The sequence below is a fragment of the Aquarana catesbeiana genome, linkage group LG11 (assembly GCF_042186555.1).
Source record: "Aquarana catesbeiana isolate 2022-GZ linkage group LG11, ASM4218655v1, whole genome shotgun sequence".
In the NCBI taxonomy this organism is placed as follows: domain Eukaryota; kingdom Metazoa; phylum Chordata; class Amphibia; order Anura; family Ranidae; genus Aquarana; species Aquarana catesbeiana.
Genome location: NC_133334.1, coordinates 251,815,687 through 251,840,315, shown reverse-complemented (window position 1 = coordinate 251,840,315; position 24,629 = coordinate 251,815,687). Strand labels below are relative to the sequence as shown.

The window sequence follows — 24,629 nt, the reverse complement described above, 5'->3', positions numbered from 1 at the left end:
GTGACATCCATACAGATATGTCTGTTAGTAAGTTAGTGATGCGTGAGGAGACTGATGGAGTGAGTTGAGGGGTAGAGAGACAGATTTGTGTGTGTCGTCAGCGTAGAAATGATATTGAAAGCTGTGAGAGGCTATCAGCTGACCCAGGGAAGAGGTGTAGATTTAAAATAAAAGAGGTCCAAGAACAGAACCTTGGGGGACCCCGACAGAGAAGGGAAGAGGAGTGGAGGAAGTAGAATTGTAAAGTGACACTGAAGGTGCGTTGGGATAGGTAGGATGAGAGCCACCGAAGAGCACAGTCACGGAGACCAAGGGAGTAAAGTTTTTTTTGAGGAGGAGGGGGTGGTCAACCGTGTCAAAGGCAGCTGAAAGGTCCAGAAGAGTACAGAATAGTGTCCGTTGATTTTTGCAGTTAGTAGGTCATTTGTGAGTTTTAAAAGAGCAGTTTCTGTGGAGTGTTGAGGGCGAAATCCAGATTGAAGAGGATCAAGAAGGTTATTCTTAATAAGGTGGTCACAATGAGATGTCTAAATTACGGGTATATCTTTTGTTTTGTTTCTTCCACAAAGAACATTTTTTGGAAATATTGATATATTAGATCCACGTATATCCTTGACTATGTTTGCACTTTGCTATTTTCCCCAATACTTGAAAGGGGACTGCATCGATGGATATGCTTGTAACATCCTATCTGGTATTGTGGTGATTGTACCTGTCAATATTATGCATGCCATTCTTTTTCCAATTTTTATAGCATAAAAAAAAAAAGTCTGCCACCAAAGCCACCTTCTGTCATGCTGTTTTCTCTTTTCAAATTTGCTGGTTTACATGTCAGGATTGGTAAAGCCCCCCACTGTTCTCCCTGGCTAATGCAAAATTTCTCCATTCACAAAACCTGGGACTATGTGTTTTGTGAATGGCCAGGAGGATCAGAGCATGGAGTCATGATCGTAGCGCTGGGGTCTGAGTCCTGCAGCGCTTACATCCACAGCGGCATGGAAATACCGCAGGAACTCTATTAATCCCTGCATATACAGTGCCTTGAAAAAGTATTCACACCCCTTGAAATTTTCCACATTTTGTCATGTTACAACCAAAAACGTAAATGTATTTTATTGGGATTTTATGTGATAGACCAACACAAAGTGGCACATAATTGTGAAGTGGAAAGAAAATGATAAATGGTTTTCAAATTTTTTTACAAATAAATACCTAAAAAGTGTGGCGTGCATTTGTATTCAGCAATTTTCAAGTCTTGCAACAGATTCTCAATAGGATTTAGGTCTGGATTTTGACTGGGCCATTCTAACACATGAATATGCTTTGATATAAACCATTCCATTGTAGCTCTGGCTATATGTTTAGGGTCGTTGTCCTGCTGGAAGCTGAACCTCTGCCCCAGTCTCAATTCTTTTGCAGACTCTAGCAGGTTTTCTTCCAAATTTGCCTTGTATTTGGTTCCATCCATCTTTCCATAAACTCTGGCCAGCTTCCCTGTCCCTGCTGAAGAAAAGCATCCTCACAACATGATGCTGCCACCAGCATGTTTCACGGTAGGGATGGTGTGTTCAGGGTGATGTGCAATGTTAGTTTTCCACCGCACATAGCATTTTGCTTTTAGGCCAAAAAGTTAAATTTTGGTCTCATCTGACCAGAGCACCTTCTTCCACATGTTTGCTGTGTCCCCCACATGGCTTCTCGCAAACTGCACTTCTTATGGCTTTCTTTAAACAATTGCTTTCTTCCTGCCACCCTTCCATAAAGGCCAGATTTGTGGAGTGCACGACTAATAGTTGTCCTGTGGACAGATTCTCCCACCTGAGCTGTGGATCTCTGCAGTTCCTCCAGAGTTACCATGGGCTTCTTGGCTACTTTTCTAATTAATGCTCTCCTTGCCCGGCCTGTTAGTTTGGGTGGACGGCCATGTCCTGGTAGGTTTGCAGTTGTGCCATACTCTTTCCATTTTTGGAATATGGATTGAACATGGATCTCAGTGAGATGCTTTAGAATTTTTTTTATTACCTAACCCTGCTTTAAACTTCTGCGCAACTTTATCCCTGACTTCTCTGGTGTGTTCCTTGACCTTCATGATGCTGTTTGTTCACTAAGGTTCTTTAACAAACCTCTGAGGGCTTCACAGAGCAGCTGCATTTATACTGAGATTAAATTACACACAGGTGGACTCTATTTACTAATTGGGTAACTTCTGAAGGCAATTGGTTCCACTAGATTTTAGTTAGGGGTATCAGAGTAAAGGGGGCTGAATATAAATGCACACCACAATTTTTACATATTTAGTTTTTAAAAAAAATTGAAAACCATTTAACATTTTCTTTCCACTTCACAATTATGTGCTACTTTGTGTTGGTCTATCACAAAAAATCCCACAAAAATACTTTTAAGTTTTTGGTTGTAACATGACAAAATGTAGAAAATTTCAAGGGGTATGAATACTTTTTTATGGCACTGTAAATCTATCTGCAGATGTGACAAATGTAGGAAAAAGCCAGCATGATGGGAGGCGTTGGGCTTTAAAGTGTATTAACACCTTCCGGCCTGGCCTATAGCAGAATGACGGCCTGGTGGAGGTTCCATTGTTCTGACTGGACATCATATGACGTCCTTCAAAACAAGCCGCTCATGCGTGCTCCTGGGGACGGGCAGTACGGTGATCGGTGGTGCAGTGTATCGCCTAGACATCTCCGATCACGGTAAAGAGCCTATGACATAGGCTCTTTACCTCGTGATCAGCTGTGTCCAATCACAGCTGATCACAGTGTAAATAGGAAGCGCTGGCAGTAGAGGAGTGCGAAAAGTGTCTCTCCTGACAGGGAGTCTGCACTGATAATCAGTGCATTGATTATCTGTGCAGGCCCATCAGCGATGCCTGCCAGTGCCCACCAGTGATGCCAATCAGTGCCGCCTGTCAATCCCTCCTCATCAGTGCCACCTATCAGTGTCCATCAGTGCTGCATATTAGTGCCTCCTCGTCAGTGTCCATCAGTGCAACCTCATCAGCACACATCAGTGAATGAGAAAAATTACTTTTTTACAAAATTTTGTAACAGAAACTACGACATTTTTTTTTTTTCAAAATTTTCGGTCTTTTTTATTTAGTTAGCAAAAAAAAAAAAACTCAGTGGTGATTAAATACCACCAAAAAAAAAAACTCTATCGATCTTAAAAAAAAAAAATGAAACAATGTTGTTTGGGTACAGCATTGCATGATCGCGCAATTGTCATTCAAAGTGCGACAGCGCTGAAAGCTGGCCTGGACAGGAAGGGGGAGAAAATGCCCAGTATTAAAGTGGTTAAAAGCCAAAACTTTTCCTTTTTAGTTTTGGATAGAGCGGTGAGCGTTCAGAACTTCGTTTCGGTTTTTATTGCTGTGGTCCTGTTGGGAAGAACTACTCTCCTTATTAGTCCTGGCGGCCATTGTCACCAGGGCTGAAAGTGAGGGCAAATTCAGTATTTTTAATTGGCACCAGAGCAGAAAGGAAATCCTCCAATGGGGCACTTGTTCCAATGACAACTTCCTTAAAGAAGAACTACTTTACTTTGGGAGGAATTACTCTAATTTTCCATTGTGTGGTCAGGAAATGATGTGGGGGAGAAAAAAAAAACAGATGTTATTTTTACACTTCTTTATTCTATCAAAAATGGCAAAAAATTTTGGCTTTAGATATTCTGTACTTAAATCAAGGCGAGCTCAGCAACGCAGTATAAGTGAAGTGGTTCCACTAAAAAGCCTTAACTGTTTTATTTTTCTGGTGATAGAAGATAATTCCAGATGAGTTTCTTGTCTTATGGTAAAACAACAATTTTCTTCTCCAGCTTCTGTGGTGGGAATAGATGAGCTCTCATGATGGAGTCCAGTTCCTCCAGGCCTAGCTGGGCATGAAGAACAGACACAGAGTCCGACTCGCACTGAACCACAAACTTGAGCAGGCGGTACAGCTCCAGGAGAACATCACGCAACACCTAGAAGAACAGAGTGGGAGAATATGTTGGTGAGATGTCTACTGGAAATTCTCATGGTCTAAAATAACGTTCAGTCTCGGATCTTTATTAAAGGAAACCTGTCATCAGAGAAACATGAAAGCTGCCGCAGTTGACCTCTCCCTTGGAAAATGCTAACTGTCTGACTTTCCTGCTAACCCTCTGGCTTCAATTCTTTGAATAACTGACCCGGGAAAAGTATGCAGGTAAACAATATGTCAACCCAACATTTCTTATTCCTGATATGTGCCTCCTGTACCATGTACTTGTTTGCAAAATTATCCTGTTGTCTTTGTATTGCTTCCTTTGTGAGAAATCCCTGGTGCTCCTGCCAGTCCCTCTGCTTTCCTATTAAAAACTGACCACACTAAGCATAACACACCATGGTCAATTCTCTAGCTATGCTGGGAACTCAGCCTGCTCTCCAATGATCAGACTTGTCCTGACACCCCTGAGCCCCCACCCCACTGCACAGCTTTTCATTGGGAAGATTAGTGTGCTGCTGTTTGTTCTCCCCCCAGCTTTTATATTGCCAAGAAGAGAAGGAATGTTATCACTTGATGGTTTACAATCACTTTAATGACTCCTGACTTTGGATTTCCTGACCTACACCCTAGTTCCAGGCTAGAGTTTCAAAAAGTATTAAAGCTAGAGGACCACGTTAATAACCAGGTAACTAGCATTTTAAAACGAGGTCTACATGGACAGCTTTGTATTTCAGGTTTACTTTGAGAGCACATATAAAAAAAACAATGAATGCAGATATGGGTTTATTACAAGAAACACAATTAAATGTATGTTTAAATGCAAATGGTAAACATACATGACTTAGGCTGGCCAAAGACTGTTCTGTTCACCAATTTGAACCATTAATGGGCAGGCTGAATGTACAAAGTTGATTGATCAATCTACTTGGGTGCAACCAACCTGCCGGATTCGCTTGTAGCGATGCTCACGGTCTTCTCCTGGCGGAAACGTCTTCCCCCACCCAGCCCCACTGGGAAAAGACAATTGCTCATTAGGAGGGATTTCCCCTGTCAGCACTGTCTGTGTTGATGAGGGAATCGTGCACATTTCTTTTCTGTAACCCATGGTTGCAGGAAAGAAATTTGCATCGTCTATGACCTGCGTTAGACATAGCACCTGACTCTTGTTTTCCCCCTGCATAGAAGCACTAAGACTGAAGGAGGAAGGAGAAGAACCAATCAGATGTGCTGCATGTACATCTTCTAACAGAGAAGATACAGACAGGAGGAGAGAGCAGAGGGATCATTTCAATCACTACTACTTCATGGTCCTTATCACAGGTTGTGGACAGGAAGGTGACCTTGCGGTTTTGCTTAATTGCAGTAGAGAGAAGTCAGGTCCCTAACCCGGCTGTGCTGTCTGGCAGGGCTGTGCAAATCTCAGGGCTAACTAGACAGAAATTTGAGTTGTTTGGTAGGTAGACATGAAAGCTCCCCATTTCCTTCGTCTCTGGCTCTAAGCAGCAGTTCACATTTCAGGTTTGCTTTCTACAAATCTTGGCTCTACCTTACAGTGTCTATTACCACACCTACTCTCTGCTGACATCCATCATAGGAACTTCTTTCAAGAATTTACTCCTCTTATCAAATAATGACATTTCCTAGACTACCAGTCATTACTCCATTTGGAACAGATTTGATGCGTTGTTATGGAAACCAGAGTGAAGGCTTCAACCTGTGACTATGACAACTGATTAAGAAACTATATTTTATAGTGATGGCAACATCTAGTAACACACACTATTGGTATTACCTGGAAGACTGAAGCTTTTAATTCCCACATTTCCAGCTTCTACTATGTTGTATTAAAACAAACAAAAAATGCCAAACATAATTATATTACAATATACATTTTAGGTAAATGAAACAATGAAGGGAAATAAGATGATGTACATAAAGATGCATTTATTTGAAATGTACACTGGGTCAGCTTGAGACATGAAACCATCTAACCATTAGGTAGCATGAATATTCACTGAAAAACCAGAATACCTCATGGGGGAATCTCAAAAATATCATTTGTTGAGGTTCCATTTTAAAGTGTATATATCGTATATACTTGAGTATAGGCAGACCCAAATATAAGCCGAGGCACCTAATTTTACCACAAAAAAATGGGAAAACATATTGACTTGAGTATAAGCCTAGGGTGGGAAAATGCAGTGGCTACTGGGTAAACAATGCCCATCTGCAGCCTCACTGTGCCCATTTGCAGCCTCGTTGTGCCCATTTGCAGCCTCGTTGTGCCCATTTGCAGCCTCACTATGCTCATCTGCAGCCTCACTGTGCCCATCTGTAGCCTCACTGTGCACATTTGCAGCCTCACAGTGCCCATTTGCAGCCTCACAGTGCCCATCTGCAGTCATACCTTTGTTTACTAAAACAGCGGGTGTCTCCCGCTGTGTTATGCAGTCTGTTCGGCCGTCCACTGTAACAAAGCCCCGCCTCCTCCTTGTCCATGATAGACGGAACACTGATACAGTTTCCCAGCATTGTATCAGTGTTCCTCTATCATGGACGAGGAGGAGGTGGGGCTTTGTTACAATGGAAGGCCGCAAAGACTGTATAACACAGCGGAAGACACCCGCTGTTTTAGTAAACAAAGGTATGGCTGCAGATGGGCACCCTCACTCAAGTATAAGCCGAGGGGGGCTTTTTCAGCTTAAAAAATGGGCTGGAAAAACTTGGCTTATACTCGAGTATATACGGTATGTAAAGTGCAAACAAAAAGTGCCAGGTAGTGCATTTGTGCAATTTTTGTTTGCACTTTACAAATATGCACTTTAAAATAGAACCTCAGTAAATTCTATTTTTGACATTCATCTGTGCAATGTGCTGGCTTTTTATGTGAACTAGCTATAATAGGTTATCACTGTTGGCTGTGCACCCCCCTAAGGGGCGATAAAGGTGATGTCCTGGGTAGATTGGACTGATGAAGTAGCGTGGAAAGTCACACTTGGGCAGCATGATTATTGATGATGGCATCCAGCATGCAATGCAAGTTATGTCAAATCATCAAAGGTTTCTGGCGCACAGAGGTTATATGCCCAAAAAAGTCTCTAAACAAATTAAAATAACAGTTTGAAGAGGATTCAATCCATAAATACATGAAGTCCCACAGACCAAATGTATTTGAAAACCGTAATGGCAGCAGCCATCCTCAGTGTGTGTCAAACTCTGTAAGGAATGATAAGAGAAAAGAAAGGGGGGCACCACCTAAGTGCAATATTAAAATGTCCTGTAGAACATGTATTAAAAAGGTCTGTAGAAGGAGCTGGAGGCTTCAAGCGTAGCCTGTTCTCATTCACCCGATCTAGTTCCGGCACTCACTTCCCCGGTGACGTTACTTCCGCCGATGCGTTCCATGCTGATCAGCAGGAACTTCCTGAACCACAGGGCGTCTGTGCTACTCCTCGCCACCATCCAGCAACTCTGACCTTCTGGCGGGAGCCTGTGGGACAGAAGCGAGCAGCAGTTCTCCATCCCATGATGAGCAATTTTATTACTCATATCTTGTAAACTAATTTTATCTTGTGTTAATAAATACTCTTTTTTAATACTGCACTTAGGTGGCGACCCCCCCCCCCCATTCTTTTCTCTTAATGCAAGATATGTGCCAGTGCTACCTAGCAGCTGTCCAAATTCTCAGTAAATGGGTGTTTGAAGTAGCCAAATTGCACCCAAGCCACTGGTGTACAAGAGAATCACAAATATTAATTTACAAACCAACATCCAACCAAGCGAGACTTAAAAGGTAGAGGAACAATCTATCTTAAAGTGTTGTTAAAATAGTCGTATTTTGGTATTAGTTACAAAAAAAAGACCCATAAAATCATACGATCATATAGCAGACAAAGTAAATCAACTTAGAGACCTCCATGTAGGGCCCATCAAAGTGTATCCTATAATCGTAAGTTTACTGTTGTGTCTATATACATGTAGCAAACTCTTTTGGACCCAGAGCACCTTGATGCATTCCATGGACACCTGTCCATTTCTCCAGCAGGAATCTGTATGAATCAAACAGCCATTCACATACAGAAGAGCTTAAAAAATGTAACAACAACATGTTGCCATTCGTCCTTAGTAAAAATCAGGCTGTCAGATTCTGGCCAATGGCCCCCAGGAGTGTAAACAAATTAGGTACTGGTATAATACAAACAAAAATATATGGCACACTAGGCCATTATTTATGATATTTTATTATTCTAAATTGACTAAACAGATAAGCTGTTTATAGGTTTTTAAATTGTCACCTATGGACAAATGAGAGTATAATTTTTTGTTGTTTTGCACACAATTTTAATGACATATTTGATATCTATTTACTCAATACACTCCTGTCTTTTATTTATTTTTTTAAAGTAAATTATATTGTGTTTCTGTGCACTAAAATGTAATTTATTTTTAAATATAGGTTTGAAAAACAGTTGCACAAACATACAACTACAAGCTTTTTATTCTACTTCATCTCTGCAATTAGAAAGCATATAATGATTTGGGCTGGTAAGTAATTTTTAGATATAAAATGTACATTTTAGAATGCCTGGTAAAAAAATACAAGAAAACAAAACAAAACATTTTGCATGTTTTTTTCCAGCGGGAGAAGCAAATCTAAGTAGCTGTGGGTAGAAAAAGCAGGCACCTCTAGGTTTCAAGACTCAGGCTTTGTTAAACTTTCATGGCATCCCAAGACTCTGTTGGTGTGATGGGTGGTCTCACTGCCCACCAGAGAGGCAAGGGGAGCAGGAATGGCAGACAGCAGCATTACAATGACAGCTATTTTATTTGTTTGCAGAATAGAACATTTCTTTTTAAATAAAGTGCAGAATAGTACATTGCAGGTTTTCAGTGAACCACAGTGTGTGAGAACTTAGAGATTCTGTTTAATATTTTTTCACTGGCTGCATGAGCTATCAGAAGATGACCGGTATACTGTAGGGACGGAGTTGGCAACACGCTGATTGTATACAATGGACAGCCATGCCACCTCTCAAATCTCTGATCAGAGCAGCAATGTTAACAAAAAAAAAAGGGCAGATCTGGACATAAATGGTCCCTGTGCAAAGACTTCTCATTATAAAGCGACAATGCTCTGTCCTCGTCTCCCAGTTACTTTCCTGCACTGTCCCCCTGTCACACATCGATTGCCCCATTGCAGACTACAAATGGCGGTGCAGACATACATTGCACAGGCATGATCCAATGTGGTCACCATCAGGAAAACCGCCCTGAGGGATACCGACCAACTATCACTTGAGGAAAGGAGCTGCAAAAAATCAGCAGCACTGACATGCAACAAAGAATTTAAAAAAGCTGAAAAGAGTATTTTATCAAATTAAAAAAAAAAAATTAAATAAAAAAAAAACATAAAAACACTTACACACATAACAATTGATTATAGAAACATAGACAAGAGATAGCAGAAAAAGACCAAGTCTTCCCCCATTTGTTTTTCTTTTTTTGTTTAAATATAGATCTAGGTTTATGAAGCACAGTGCTTTAAAGCGTTTGTTAACCCAAAAACAAAATTGGATCCTGCTCATTTAAAGCATGTTATATGACAGTGCTTGTCCTGTGTCATTTGGCCCCCTGTAACACCTAAAAACCTGGTTGATCCTGCCAGTTTCTCCCCCCCCGTAAACTGACCACGGTGTTTCATGTACAGACACTGTGGTCAGTTTATGTGCCTCTGTCATCTGCAGCCTGCTATCTGCTCTCCTCTCTGCTCCTGTGTCCTCCTCCCCCTCATTTAAGAGCTGAGATTGCGATCACATGACCAGCCAGCTCTCTCCTCCTCTCCTCCAGACTGACATCAGCAGAGGAATCTCAGCCCTCTCTCATGTATCTCTCATGCCGCGTACACACGAGCGGACTTCTCGTCGGAGTGAACTCCGAAGGACTTTTCAACGGAGTTCCGACGAAACGGACTTGCCTACACACGATCCCACCAAAGTCCGATCCAAACATGACGACGTACGACCGGACTAGAAAAGGAAGTTCAATAGCTAGTAGCCAATAGCTGCCCTTGCGTCGTTTTCGGTCCGTCGGACTAGCATATAGACGAACAGTTTTTTCGATAGGAATCAAGTCCATCGGAAAGATTTGAAACATGTTCTATTTCTAAGGTACGTCAGATTTTTCGTCAGAAAAGGTCCAATGAAGCCCACACAGGATCGGAATGTCCGACGGATTCGTTCCGTCTGACCTTTTCTGCTGGAAAGTCCGCTTGTGTGTACGCGGCATTAGAGGAGAAAAGGATAAAGCTGGCCAGTCACGTGATCGCAATCTTGGCAGAATCTTGGCAGTGAAATTAGGTATTTACAGCATTTATTTTTATAAATCACGCACAGAGGGGGATACTGCAATAGACCACAAAACAATATGCCATTCAGCTAGGGTTTTTTTCTTTTACAAAGGTAGCTAGGGTTTAAATAGTGAAAAACAAACAAACATGTAGAGTTTCGTAAAGTAGAACTATAGGCAAAACATTCGGACCAAACTCTTGCAGGACCCTTTTTTTTGTCTGCACCAGAATCGGATCGCATGGGCGTGAACACCCATATGATCCGATTCCTGTCCGAATTCACAGTGCCCACTGCGATCCGATCTGGGGGTTGTCATTATCTTTGTATTGATACCCGCAGCGATTCGCAGAGAGCAGTGTGAACTTCCTGCGAGTCAGGTGCTATGCGGGAACCCGCACTGGATTCGCAGAGTTTACCGCATCGCACCAGTGTGAATCGAGCCTAAAGTGGCTTATCCTGTATTTTCTGGACCTGTTCAGTAAGTAGGCTGAATACACTGACATACAAACATAGGAAAGATCTACAAATCTCTATGACATACAATCCTGGAATATGGTACAGCAAGTGGTTCAACATTTGAAAGTCACATTAAACATTACTTTCAAAGTAATAACTGAAAATATGCACTCAATGACATTCTAGCGCTGCATAAAGTGGTAATTTGTATAATTTCTCAGCTGAGGTTACCAGGGAAATTAACGAGGGCTGGAGGGGAAGCGAGAGGCTTGCAGAGCTCCTGCTGTTTTATAAGCAGAGTATATTATAGTACGGGAGGGGAATAAGAAGGATAAAACTGAAATCTAATGCCGAATCGAGACCTCGTGCTTGAAATGCCGTTACAATAATCCTCAGTCTGAGAACAACTCCAAAATTCTGATCTCGACGTTACAGAAACAGCGATGATGACAGACCAGTTGTAATTAAAATAAAGTGAATCCATAGAAAATTTTAAAAAAATGGTCTTTTATGCTGTATCTAAAATATACATAAAAAGGCACGTTACCATCTGTAATTAAAGTGATTCTAAAGTCTCAAGGTTTTGTTTTTTTTTTTTCAAATTCTTTATTTACAGTGGGGACGGAAAGTATTCAGACCCCCTTAAATTTTTTCACTCTTTGTTATATTGCAGCCATTTGCTAGAATCATGTAAGTTCATTTTTTTTCCTCATTAATTGTACACACAGCACCCCATATTGACAGAAAAACACAGAATTGTTGACATTTTTGCAGATTTATTAAAAAAGAAAAACTGAAATATTACATGGTCCTAAGTATTCAGACCCTTTGCTGTGACACTCATATATTTAACTCGGATGCTGTCCATTTCTTCTGATCATCCTTGAGATGGTTCTACAACTTCATTTGAGTCCAGCTGTGTTTGATTATATTGATTGGACTTGATTAGGAAAGCCACACACCTGTCTATATAAGACCTTACAGCTCAAAGTGCATGTCAGAGCAAATGAGAATCATGAGGTCAAAGGAACTGCCTGAAGAGCTCAGAGACAGAATTGTGGCAAGGCACAGATCTGGCCAAGGTTACAAAAATATTTCTGCTGCACTTAAGGTTCCTAAGAGCACAGTGGCCTCCATAATCCTTAAATGGAAGACGTTTGGGACGACCAGAACCCTTCCTAGAGCTGGTCGTCCGGCCAAACTGAGCTATCGGGGGAGAAGAGCCTTGGTGAGAGAGGTAAAGAAGAACCCAAAGATCACTGTGGCTGAGCTCCACAGATGCAGTCAGGAGATGGGAGAAAGTCAACCATCACTGCAGCCCTCCACCAGTCGGGGCTTTATGGCAGAGTGGCCAGACAGAAGCCTCTCCTCAGTGCAAGACACATGAATGCCCGCATGGAGTTTGCTAAAAAAACACCTGAAGGACTCCAAGATGGTGAGAAATAAGATTGTTTGGTCTGATGAGACCAAGATAGAACTTTTTGGCCTTAATTCTAAGCGGTATGTGTGGAGAAAACCAGGCACTGCTCATCACCTGTCCAATACAGTCCCAACAGTGAAGCATGGTGGTGGCAGCATCATGCTGTGGGGGTGTTTTAACAGCTGCAGGGACAGGACGACTGGTTGCAATCGAGGGAAAGATGAATGCGGCCAAGTACAGGGATATCCTGGACGAAAACCTTCTCCAGAGTGCTCAGGACCTCAGACCGGGCCGAAGGTTTACCTTCCAACAAGACAATGACCCTAAGCACACAGCTAAAATAACGAAGGAGTGGCTTCACAAAAACTCTGTGACTGTTCTTGAATGGCCCAGCCAGAGCCCTGACTTAAACCCAATTGAGCATGTCTGGAGAGACCTAAAAATGGCTGTCCACCAATGTTTACCATCCAACCTGACAGAACTGGAGAGGATCTGCAAGGAGGAATGACAGAGGATCCTCAAATCCAGGTGTGAAAAACTTGTTGCATTTCCCAAAAAGACTCATGGCTGTATTAGATCAAAAGGGTGCTTCTACTAAATGCTGAGCAAAGGGTCTGAATACTTAGGATCATGTGATATTTCAGTTTTTCTTTTTTAATAAATCTGCAAAAATGTCAACAATTCTGTGTTTTTCTGTCAATATGGGGTGCTGTGTGTACATTAATGAGGAAAAAAAATGAACTTAAATGATTTTAGCAAAAGGCTGCAATATAACAAAGAGTGAAAAATTTAATGGGGTCTGAATACTTTCCATCCCCACTGTATACCAAAGAATAAAGCAGCCAGCGGAGCAATGCTCAACAGAATAGGAACAATATCTCACAGAAAGCTCAGACTATTTAAAGCAGTATTATAGTACACAGCGAGATACATAAAATGCACAAAAATCTGAGATCAAGTTATTACTTCCAAAAAAACGAGGAGGTAACTGTAACCGATATGCCAGAATTTGCTCGGGCTGACACTTCCATCACTATTGTGATGTCACGCATTGCTGTGCAGATCACATGCGATATGAATTCAGCCATACATATTGTATGGCTGAATTTGCATTGCATTTTGTACGAAAATGGTGCAGGATAGTTTTTTTGGTCTGCACTGGAAGCGGATCGCATGAGTGTGAATACCCATGCGATCCGTTTCCTGCACTATTTCACAGTAGACACTGCGATCTGCAAACCCATCTGGGGGGGTCATTAACTTTGTATTGACACTCGCAGCAGTTCGCATAGGACAGTGTGAACTGCCTGCGAAAAAAAATGTGATGCCGGAACTCACACAGGAATCGCACTGGTTCCTGCGTCGCATATGTGTGAACCCAGGCTAATGCATTTTATTCTATTCTTACCTGAGCCCAATCAGATCCAGCGGTCTGCACGAGAGCAGCAGCTGCCGCCTCTGTCTCCCTCCTCATTGGGCAAATTGACATGCGTGGGAGCCATTGGCTCCCTCTCCTATCAATCAACTCCAACGACAAGGGAGAGAGGGGTGGGGCCAGATCCCGCTGTCTGTGTCAATAGACACAGCAGCAGGGCTTAGGCGTGAGCACACATGAGTGCCCCCATGAGTTCCCCCATGAGTGTGCTTGTTCCTGTCCCACGACAGGAACAAGCACACCAGCTCCGGCCGGTGTCTTGTGTCCTGATTGGATAGATTGATAGAAGCGCAGCCATTGGCTCCCGCTGCTGGCAATTAAATCCAATGACGTGGGTGCCGGGGGGCAGAGACGAGTCCTGCTGTCTATGTCTATGGACGCAGCAGCAGGACATGGGAGTGCGCCCGCACGGGGGTCCCGTCGGAAGAGAGTGCTTCTCCGGCGGGACACTCGAGAAGAGGAGGAGCCAAGAGCGTCGCGGAGGGACCCCAGAAAAGGAGGATCGGGGCCACTCTGTGCATAACCAACTGAACAGCGGAGGTAAGTATGACATGTTTGTTTAAAAAAAAAAAACTGAACCTTTACAACACCTTTAAAGGAGTGCAGTGTGTTTTTAGCGTGTTTGTAGCACCTTCCCCACATTTGCAGTGCAGAAAAATGCAGCATGCTCTACCTTTTAACTGCGCTGAACTGCACTGCAATGATGTGAACTATACATAGGATTACCTTGATTTTGGGCTGTTTATGCAGTTGGAGTGCAGTTCGGAATGCATCCAATTGCGTTCATTGTGAAAGGGCCCTAAAAAAGAGAGATTTAGGTACCCTTCCTGAAGGAAATACTATGCTGGGTTGATGCTGGTCATGTGACCAAATGCCAATGACAGGTGTTCAAGCGCTTGAACACCAAACCTCCCATCCTGGTCATTTTTTGTAATGTGACTGACACCAGAGTGATCTAGATATCAAAATGGTGTACTATTTTTCTATAGGTCCACTGTTAGGACTTTAAAATATCATTTATTTTTTTAACTAAACTATTGTGCAAGCAGAACACGTGTTTTCTACTTTTCACGTCTGCAAAGTGTCATGTGTTGAATTATTAGGTATATGTGGCTTCTTTTTCAGATGTAATTTGTGTCCAGGATTAAAGCTGTGACCTTCAGCCAGAGCAGTCAGTGTAAAGAGGACGTCTGCAAGTGACCAGCTCAGGGCATGCTTGGGCTGACACTTCCATTGTGTGTAAGATCTTCACTGCAATCAGAATAGATTTTTCTAGTGTGCCTAAAAATAGCAGCCCGGGGAGGGCCTGAAAAATGAACAGAGCGGCAGAAATTGGCAGTTTATCACGGTGGGTAATTAAGAAATTGAATCTGTGCGGGAGCTGAGCTTAAAATACCCTTCTGTGCCGGCTGCGCACTGTACGCCGCATGGAATTAACTCCAGCAATGCCCTGGAGGTCTGAACATCCAGAAATCAATAAATACACAAAGAGATAGATATGAGAAAAGCATGGGATCAATGCAGGAGAAGATAGTGTGTACAGTGGGCAATCAGGCATGTAAACAATGGAGCCTTTCCAGCTATAGTGTAGCCTGCAGTGGGTCAATGATTGGCTGCTGAGCTTCAATGGGAAAGTGTTGGCTCAGCTACCACATCAGTCATTCTGCATTACCTGGAGGACTGTGCTATGTAATGAGACTGTTGATGCCCTGCAGCTAGAGAGACTGGAGGAAAGTAAAGCTCAAGGCCACATTTTCACATACTCTACAAATGCTGTACCTGCTATTGACATGAAATTTTCACCACATGTTGGTAACAATCCATGCAATCTATACATACAAAGAAAGCAAAATAAATAAGTTCAGAAATAAAGTTATGTGCAATAAAATGGAATGACACAGGGAAAAAGTATTGAACATGCTAACTGAAATTTATTTAATACTTGGTACAAAATCCTTTGTTGGTAATGACTGCTTCAAGGTGCCTCCTGTATGGAGCAGTGTTTCTCAACCTTTTTCCAGTCGGGGCACCCTTAAAAAGTATTTTCAGTCTTGAGGCACCCCAGTCCAAGGCTTGGTTCACGTTACTGTGTGTCGCGGAACATGCTCAAAATCGCACTCGTTCCTGACACACAGACAAATGCTCTGCTCTTTAGGGGTGCCATTAATTCTTAATGGCACCTTACACATTGGAAAATGTGGGGTGCTTTTGGTGCAGTGCAATTTAAAAAAAAAAAAAAATTTGTGGTTAGGGAAGCCCATTGAAATGAATGGGCTGCACTACACACAGCATGCAGCAACACAGATGTGAACCAAGGGCTTGTTCACATATCGGGTTGGAGGGGTGGTAAAAGCACATGGTTAAGCTGTTTTTACCACCCCCAAATTCTTTCCCTTTAGCTGCAGAGACAACAGCTGGGGGTGTACACATGTTGTGGCTGCAGCTGGAGGTATACCCAGGGTGAATGTGGCTGAACTGCAACTACCCTGCAACTGTGTACATTGCACGGTTGCGGTGTAGTGATGCTGCATTAAAACAGGTGGTGAGGAGGCAACATAATGCCTCTTTACCACCTGTCAAATGCCTCTGAAAAGCGATCTGTGCATAGGTTGCTTTTCAGAGGAGAAGCAGTCCTTGCTGCTATCACAAACAAGACCTAAAAAAGCAGTTCTGATGGTACAGGAATGGGGGGGGGGATGTCAGGATTAAAAGTAACATACACACACACACATATACAGACACATACACATGCACACACGCATACAGACACATACATACAGACACTTGTACATACGCACATGCAGACATGTGCACACACACATGTAGATACATGCACACACATACAGACACACATACGTACAAACACACATACAGACAGACACATGCACACACATACAGACACATGCACACACACACATACAGACACATGCACACACACACATGTACAAACACACATACAGACACACATACAGACAAACACTCAGATGCACACACACACATACACATGTACAAACACACATATAGACACACATACAGACAAACACTCACATGCACACACACACACACATACAGACACATGCGCACACACACACATGAACAAACACACATACAGACGTACACACACACATACAGACAGACACTCACATGCACACACACATACAGACACATGCACACGCACACATGTACAAACACACATACAGACGTACACATACAGACAGACACTCACATGCTCACGCACATACAGGCACATGCACACACATACCAGACACATGCACACACACATACAGACACATGCACACATACACACACACATACATACACATGCACAAACACACACACAGACACATGCACACACACACACATACAGACACATGCACACATACACACACATACAGACACATGCACACATACACACACATGTACAAACACACATACAGACACATGTACACACATACACAGACAGTCAGACACTCACATGCGCACACACACACACACACACACACACACACACACACACGTATAAAGCCCTTTTAAAACGAATCTAGCTTCTAGCACAGTACCTTTCCAGTTTCCTCATTCAGCCGGGTACTGCACTGTAGGGGGAAGCACAGAGCAGAGCACACTCCCCTGCACTTTACTTTCACTTTGCTGAGGTTGACGGAGCTTCTCATAGTACCGATGTACAGTTCGGCAGGGGATCGGGAGATCGGGCTCATCTGACAGCCCTTCTCTCCCCTGATCCCGCGGCACACCTGAGAACCTCTGAGGGCACACCAGTGTGCCGCGGCACACTGGTTGAGAAAGGCTGGTATGGAGAAACTAGTCACATGCATTGATGATTTTGGCCCATTCTTCTTGAAAAACCTTGAAAGTTCAGTGGGCCTCTTCTATGAACTCTGATCTTTATGCCGCGTACACGTGATCAGACTTTCCACCAACAAAACCGTGGATTTTTTTTCTGAAGGATGTTGGCTTAAACTTGTTTTGCATACACACGGTCACACAAATGTTGGCCCAAAATTCTGAACGTGAGAACGTACAAGACGTACGACGAGCCGAGAAAAAGGAAGTTCAATAGCCAGTGTGGCTCCTTCTGCTCGATTCCGAGCATGAGTGAACTTTTGTGCGACGGACTTGTGTACACACGATCGGACTTTTCAACATCAAAGTGAAGTTGGCGGAAAATTTGAGAACCTGCTCTCAAACATTTGTGTGCGGAAATTCTGACAGCAAATGTTCGATGGAGCATACACACAGTCGGACTTTCTGACAACAAGCTCACATCGAACATTTCCCGTCGGAAAGTCTGACCGTGTGATTGGCTGGGCCATTCTAGCAGCTTCATTTACTTTCTTTGAAACCAATTGAGAGCTTCCTTGGCTTTGTGTTTGGGATCATTGTCTTGCTGAAATGTCCACCTTCGTTTCATCTTCATCATCCTGGTAGATAACAGCAGATTTTTATCAAGAATTTCTTGGTACATTTTTCCATTCATCCTTCCTTCAGTGATATGTTTGCCAGTACCGTATGCTGAAAAACCCCACACCATGATGTTCACACCTGCAAACTTCCATATAAAGGGAAGAATTCCGGCGCTCCAAATAGTGATGCCCTTTGTTTTAATAAAAAGTATAGTAGTAGCTTCAATAGCAAAATATTTTCAGATCAATAGTAAGATCTGAAATAAAAAGGAGGCAGCCATCCTCAGAGGGTGTCCGGTGCCTCTGCAAACAAGTTTGTAAAGAAAGTGAGGGGGGGGGGGCGCCAACTTAATAATTCCTACTGGTTTCAGTGTATTCTATGCAAGGTAAAAACTTACAGGTCCATGGGGTGGAGTTGCCCATCAAAGATAATAACGTCCTGGGGTGCTCTGATGCCACTCTGCGGGCTCCGGTATCGATCCCTCGGCTGTGGGGGTGTTGATTCCAGTCACAGGCTTCTGTGCAGTTTCCACTTAACAGGAAGCTCCATGCTGACCAGTCTGGAACGTGGAAACAGAAGTGACGTCACCGCGGCAGGGCGGGCATCCAGGCTGAGGATTTGCAATGCTTGAAGGTAAACATTGCAAATCCTCAGCCTGGAAGCCCGCCCTGCCGTGGTGATGTCACGTCTGTTTCCACGTTCCAGACTGGTCAGCGTGGAGCTTCCTGTTTAGGGGACACCGCACAGAAGCGTGTGACGGGAATCAACACCCCCACAGCCGAGGGATCGATACCGGAGCCCGCAGAGCGGCATCAGAGCACCCCAGGACGTTATTATCTTTGATGGGCAACTCCACCCCATGGACCTGTAAGTTTTTACCTTGCATAGAATATACTGAAACCAGTAGGATTTATGAAGTTGGCGCCCTCCCCCTCCCAACCTGCAAACTTCACTGTTGGTATGGGGGGTGTTTTTTGGGTGATGTGCAGTGCCATTTGACCTCCAAACATGGTGTGTTTTATGGCATACAAACAGTTCAATGTTGGTCTCATCTGACCAGACTAAGTTCTCCCAGTATTTTGAAGGCTTGTCTAAATGTTGCGCAGCAAATCTTTTTTTTTTCCAAAGATTTTTATTTAGCAATGGAGTCTTGCGTGGTGAGCATGCATACAGGCATGGCAGTTCAGTGCATTACTTATTGTTTTCTTTGAAACAATTGTACCTGCTAATTCCAGGTCTTTCTGAAGCTCTCCACAAGTGGTCCTTGGCTCTTGGACAACTCTTCTGATAATTCTTTTCACTCCTCTGTCAGAAATCTTGCGAGGAGCACCTGGTCGTGGTCAGTTTATGATAAAATTATGTTCTTTCCACTTCCGGATTATGGCCCCAACAGTGCTCACTGGAACGTTGAGAAGTTTAGAAATCCTTCTGTAATCAATGCCATCAGTATATTTTGCAACAAGGTTGCAAAGGTCTTGAGAGAGCTCTTTGCTTTTACCCATCATGAGATGTTTCTTGTGTGACAACTTGGTAATGAGACACCTTTTTATAGGACATCAGTTGAGACTGAACCAGCTGATATTAATTTGCACTGACAAGGGGCGGGGTTGCTTTTTATTTACTGATAGAATTCAGCTGGCATCTTGGCTTTCCATGCCTTTTTGCACCTCTCTTTCTTCACATGTTCAATACTTTTTCCCTGTGTCATTCCAATTTTTTTACACATAATAGTGTCCCATCATTGGTATTAGTGGGAAGAAAAATTTCCATCGTTGGTGTCAGTGGGAGGAATGGTGTCCCATCATTGGTATAAGTGGGGGGAATAGTGCCACATCACTGGTGTCAGTGGCAAGAATAATGCTCCAACATTGGTGTCAGTGGAAGGAATAGTGCCCCATCATGTGTCTCAGTGGGAGGAATAATCCCCATCATTGGTATTATGGGAAGAATAATTCCCATCACTGGTGTCAGTGGGAGGAATAGTGCTCGATCTTTGGTGTCAGTGGATGGAATAGTGCCCCATTATTGGTACCAGTGGGAGGAATAGTGTCTTGTATCAGTGGAAGGCATAAAAGCAAGCAAAGGGCCACATCTGGCCCACAGGCTGCAGTTTGGAGATTACTGTTCTAGGGTACTATAATAGACACAAACATTTGCCACTGCTCATTCAATAATACATCCTTAAAGTGATTGTAAACGATCATCTTGTAAAACCACCTATTTAGTTTCAAATAGAAATGAAAGGCAAACATTTTTGTATAGATATAAAAAACCAAATACCTTTTTTATAGGTGATCACATTCCCTTTGTTCTCAGCTGCATAAGAGCTGGGGGAGGAGGAAGAAGCAGCAGCACACTGAGCTTCCCAGTGAATGGCTGTGCAGCAGGGGCGTGTCAGGACAAATCTGATCATTGGAGGAGAGCACAACGTGTACCCAACACAGCTAGAGAACTGACCAAGCTGTGTTCTCCTGCTTAGTGTGGTCAGGTTTTAATAGGAAAGCAGAGGGACTGTCAGGAACACCAGGGAATTCACACAAAGGAAGCAATACAAAAAGAACAGGATACTTTCTCAAACAAGTACATGGTACATCATGCTCATATCAGGAACATGAAGTGTTGAGGTAACAAACGCTTTAAAGCTGAACTCTAGAGGGACATCAGGAACATTCTACTGCTGGATTGTGGAGGAGTGCCATTTGCCACAGGAGCAGGTGAGTATAAGGCTTTTTTGTCTCCCTTTAACAAAACGAGCAGTTAAGCAATGCAGTCTGGGTACAGCCCCACTGCATAGGAAAAACATTTTCAGAGTTCAGCTTTAAATGTATTTTTTTTTCAAGGCAAGTAGTGCACGTACCCACATTTGACTTCATGTTAGTCATTTGCAATCCCCTGTACGGCAAAGCAAAAAGGGAGAGGAAGCTATAACATAGGTAGCCAGTTCATGTACTGACAAGGTGCACACTGGCAGGAGGAGAAAACAGAGTGACAGATGGGCCAATCTCTGTGCTGCTTTACTGTCACAGACTGGGGTGGAGCCCAAGAAGCCCTGGGCTCAGAGGTCATTCAAACTAGAAGACTGAGAACATTTTGTTGTGGAAAAGATTTATTTTAAGGCACAGCTCTGGGTTGAAGCTACATTTTTAAGTAAAAGCTGTTTTAGGAATTTTAACTTTTAATGGGGTATTCAAACTCTCTTTAAAATCTAATTGGTACATATCGGTGGCAGTCAGCAGACTTGATATAAGGAGCCAATGCAGTCTATCATCTAAAAAATGCTGATGTATAATATCCATTTTATAATGCAACAGAAAAATGTAGAGACTTCTGACATGCTACAAGAAATGCCACAGGAGACAGGTAGAGACATCGGGCAAGCTACAAGTGACAGGAAGAGACTGTGGGCACGCTACAGTAGAAGGGCAGAGATTGTGGGCATGTTACAGTAGACATGAAAAACCTGTGGGCACACTACAAAAGGGCAGAGATTGTGGGCATGTTACAGGAGATGGAAAGATCATGTGGGCATACTACAAGAGATGGGCAAATACTGCTGGTGTACTAAAGGAAATTGGAAGAGATTGCTGGCATACTAGAAGAGATGGGCAAAGACTGCTGGAATACTAAAAGAGATGGGCAGAGACTGCTGTTATACTAAAAGAGATGGGCAGAGACTGCTGACATTACAGGACCTGGGCAGAGACTGCTGGTATGCAAGAGTTGGGCAGACACTCCTGGAATACTAGGGCAGATGGAATATCCTACAAGCCTAAATAGGTGAGATGTTCCTCAAATTTTTGGCCTTATAGAGAGCCAAAAGGGAGGTGTCCATGTCAACCAGATTCTACTGATCATGTTGACAGTGGTACATCATAAAATTGTTGTCTTTCCACCACTTTTATTATGGAGAATGGTGTTCCATAGAAATAATGCTACAGCTAAAAGCTTTAATAATACCTGCTGACATTAATGAGCAGACGGCAGGGACACTGCCATGACAAAAGAAAGCTTCCTTATACAAAGTCTGGATAAACCGCTTGATTTGGGCTCACTGTGTTACAACATGCTTACAAAGAAAAGCATGACTTCTTAAAGAATAAGGCATTTATGTCATCACTTCCAACACAATTTCATAAAACGAAAGGTTTATTCCTTGTTTTAGGATAGCAGAATAGTGGGAATGTTGGCCTCCTGGGTCTAAATAATCTCTTCAGACCCCTAAGGCCAATCGTAAGCCCACACTTGCTGGTACATAGCACAGATGTGCCTAAATGGAGAGCAGACAGCTGTTTCTGGCCTTTATGAGTTAGTATAGAACACATAACCACAGATAAGGGGGCTTTTGAATAAGAAGTGTGCTAACAAAAATTTCTTATTACCATGTAGAAACAAGTCAGAATCTTTGTTTAATTTTAATTTAAAAACCTATTTAGCTGCCAAATAATCACATCAGAGATGTGTGTCAGGACTGGGAGAAGCTCAATAATGGAAAGAGTATGGCACAACTGCAAACTGACCAAGACATGGCCGTCCACCTAAACTGATAGGCCGGGCAAGGAGAGCATTAATCAGAGGAACAGCCAAGAGGCCCATGGTAACTCTGGAGGAGCTGCAGAGATCCACAGCTCAGGTGGGAGAATCTGTCCACAGGACAACTATTAGTCGTGCTCTCCACAAATCTGACCTTTATGGAAGAATGGCAAGAAGAAAGTCATTGCTGAAAGAAAGACATAAGAAGTCTCATTTGCAGTTTGCGAGAAGCCATGTGGGGGACACAGCAAACATGTGAAAGAAGGTGCTCTGGTCAGATGAGACCAAAATTGAACTTTTTGGCCTAAAAGCAAAACGCTATGTGTGGTGGAAAACTAACACTGCACATCACCCTGAACACACCATCCCCACCGTCAAACATGGTGGTGGCAGCATCATGTTGTGAGAATGCTTTTCTTCAGCAGAGACAGGGAAGCTGGTCAGAGTTGATGGGAAAATAAAAGGAGCCAAATACAGGGCAATCTTAGAAGAAAACCTGTTAAGAGTCTGCAAAAGATTCGAGATTGGGGCGGAGGTTCACCTTCCAGCAGTACAAGGACCTTAAACATACAGCCAGAGCTACAATTGAATAGTTTCGATCAAAGCATATTCATGTGTTAGAATGGCCCAGTCAAAGTCCAGACCTAAATCCAATTGAGAATCTGTGGCAAGACTTGAAAATTGCTGTTCACAGATGCTCTCCATCCAATCTGACAGAGCTTGAGCTATTTGGAAAAGAAAAATGGGCAATAATGCCACTCTCTAGATGTGAAAAGCTGGTAGAGATATCCCCAAAAAGACTTGCAGCTGTAATTGCAGCGAAAGGTGGTTCTACAAAGTATTGACTCAGGGGGGCTGAATACAAATGCACGCCACACACTTTGTGTTGGTCTATCACATAAAATCCCAATAAAATACATTTACGTTTTTGGTTGTAACATGACAAAATGTGGACAATTTCAAGGAGTATGAATACTTTTACAAGCACTGTAGCTGTTCCTTCTATTCTGTTTTACTAAAACTGGAGTGTAAAATCTGGTGCAGCTCTGCAAAGAAACCAATCAGCTTCCATTTTTTTTTTTGTCAAAGCTTAATTAAAAAGCTGAAGTTAGAAGCTGATTGTCTTCCATGCACAGCTGCACCACATTTTGCACTCCCCAATTTTAGTAAATCAACCTTTCAGTGATCAGAGAAAAGTAGAAAGGTTGAACAGTAACTTATTGGCCTGACTCTCAGCTGAGAGTCAAGCTAGAGACTTTTTTTTGAACATTGGTCTGAAAATAGCCATTTGTGGCAAAAGCAATATATGATATAATGTAATAATTCACATGACTCTTGTAAATTCATGAGGGACTTCAAAAGTGTCAGACCATTTCATGCTCCCAGCTGATTGAAGAACTACAGCTTTGACTCCTCAGGGGGCATATCAAATGTCTGCAGAGAGGCTACTGCTTCCACACAGAGAGCAAGGGTCCTTCTCTGTAGCATGCTGGCAGGGGACAGGTACTTATACTCAGGCTGTGGCTGCTTTTTAAAGAAAACAACCTGTAAGATTGACCAGTGGACGTAGCCAACTTTGGACAGAGCCTGTAGGAGAAGCTGAGACACAGGTCTGCTCTTTCTTGGTGAATTAAAGCAGGCAGATTTTATAGCCAATAGCAGGCATTCTACTGGCTATGGAACCACCCACTGCCCGCTGTCAATCACAATTGGAGGAAGACTTGATGGGGAACTAGAGTCTCTTAATCCATATCAGGCTCTGCCAACACAAATTCAAAAATCCTTGTCTGTTGCACTGTCTCTTTGACAGCTGCAGCAGAAGGGAGAGAGCTCAGTCACACAGCACTGAGAGTGGAGTGTCTGCATAGATGCTTCAGCATTACTGCGCCTCTGGTCACAGTGCTTGCCCCTAATTCATGTACTGGTTTCCAACAGGCACAGGAAGCGGTCATCTGAACCAACATTTGCCAATTCTAAAGAGTGTCGTAGACTCTTTATGAATTTCCCTGAAAATATGTTGGCTGCAGTGGCGG

At 43.0% G+C, this 24,629-nt stretch overlaps 1 protein-coding gene across 1 annotated transcript in view; it reads right to left on the bottom strand.

The window, feature by feature from the left end:
• Positions 1 to 3,629: 3,629 nt before the first annotated feature.
• The window catches only part of TANGO6 (transport and golgi organization 6 homolog), a 112,344-nt gene continuing 91,344 nt past the window's right edge, over positions 3,630 to 24,629 (bottom strand). Inside the window, exon 19 of the mRNA XM_073605575.1 lies at positions 3,630 to 3,981. Within this exon, the coding sequence (XP_073461676.1) occupies positions 3,805 to 3,981 (177 nt within the window). The 3' untranslated portion in view covers positions 3,630 to 3,804. The remainder of the gene's footprint in view (positions 3,982 to 24,629) is intronic.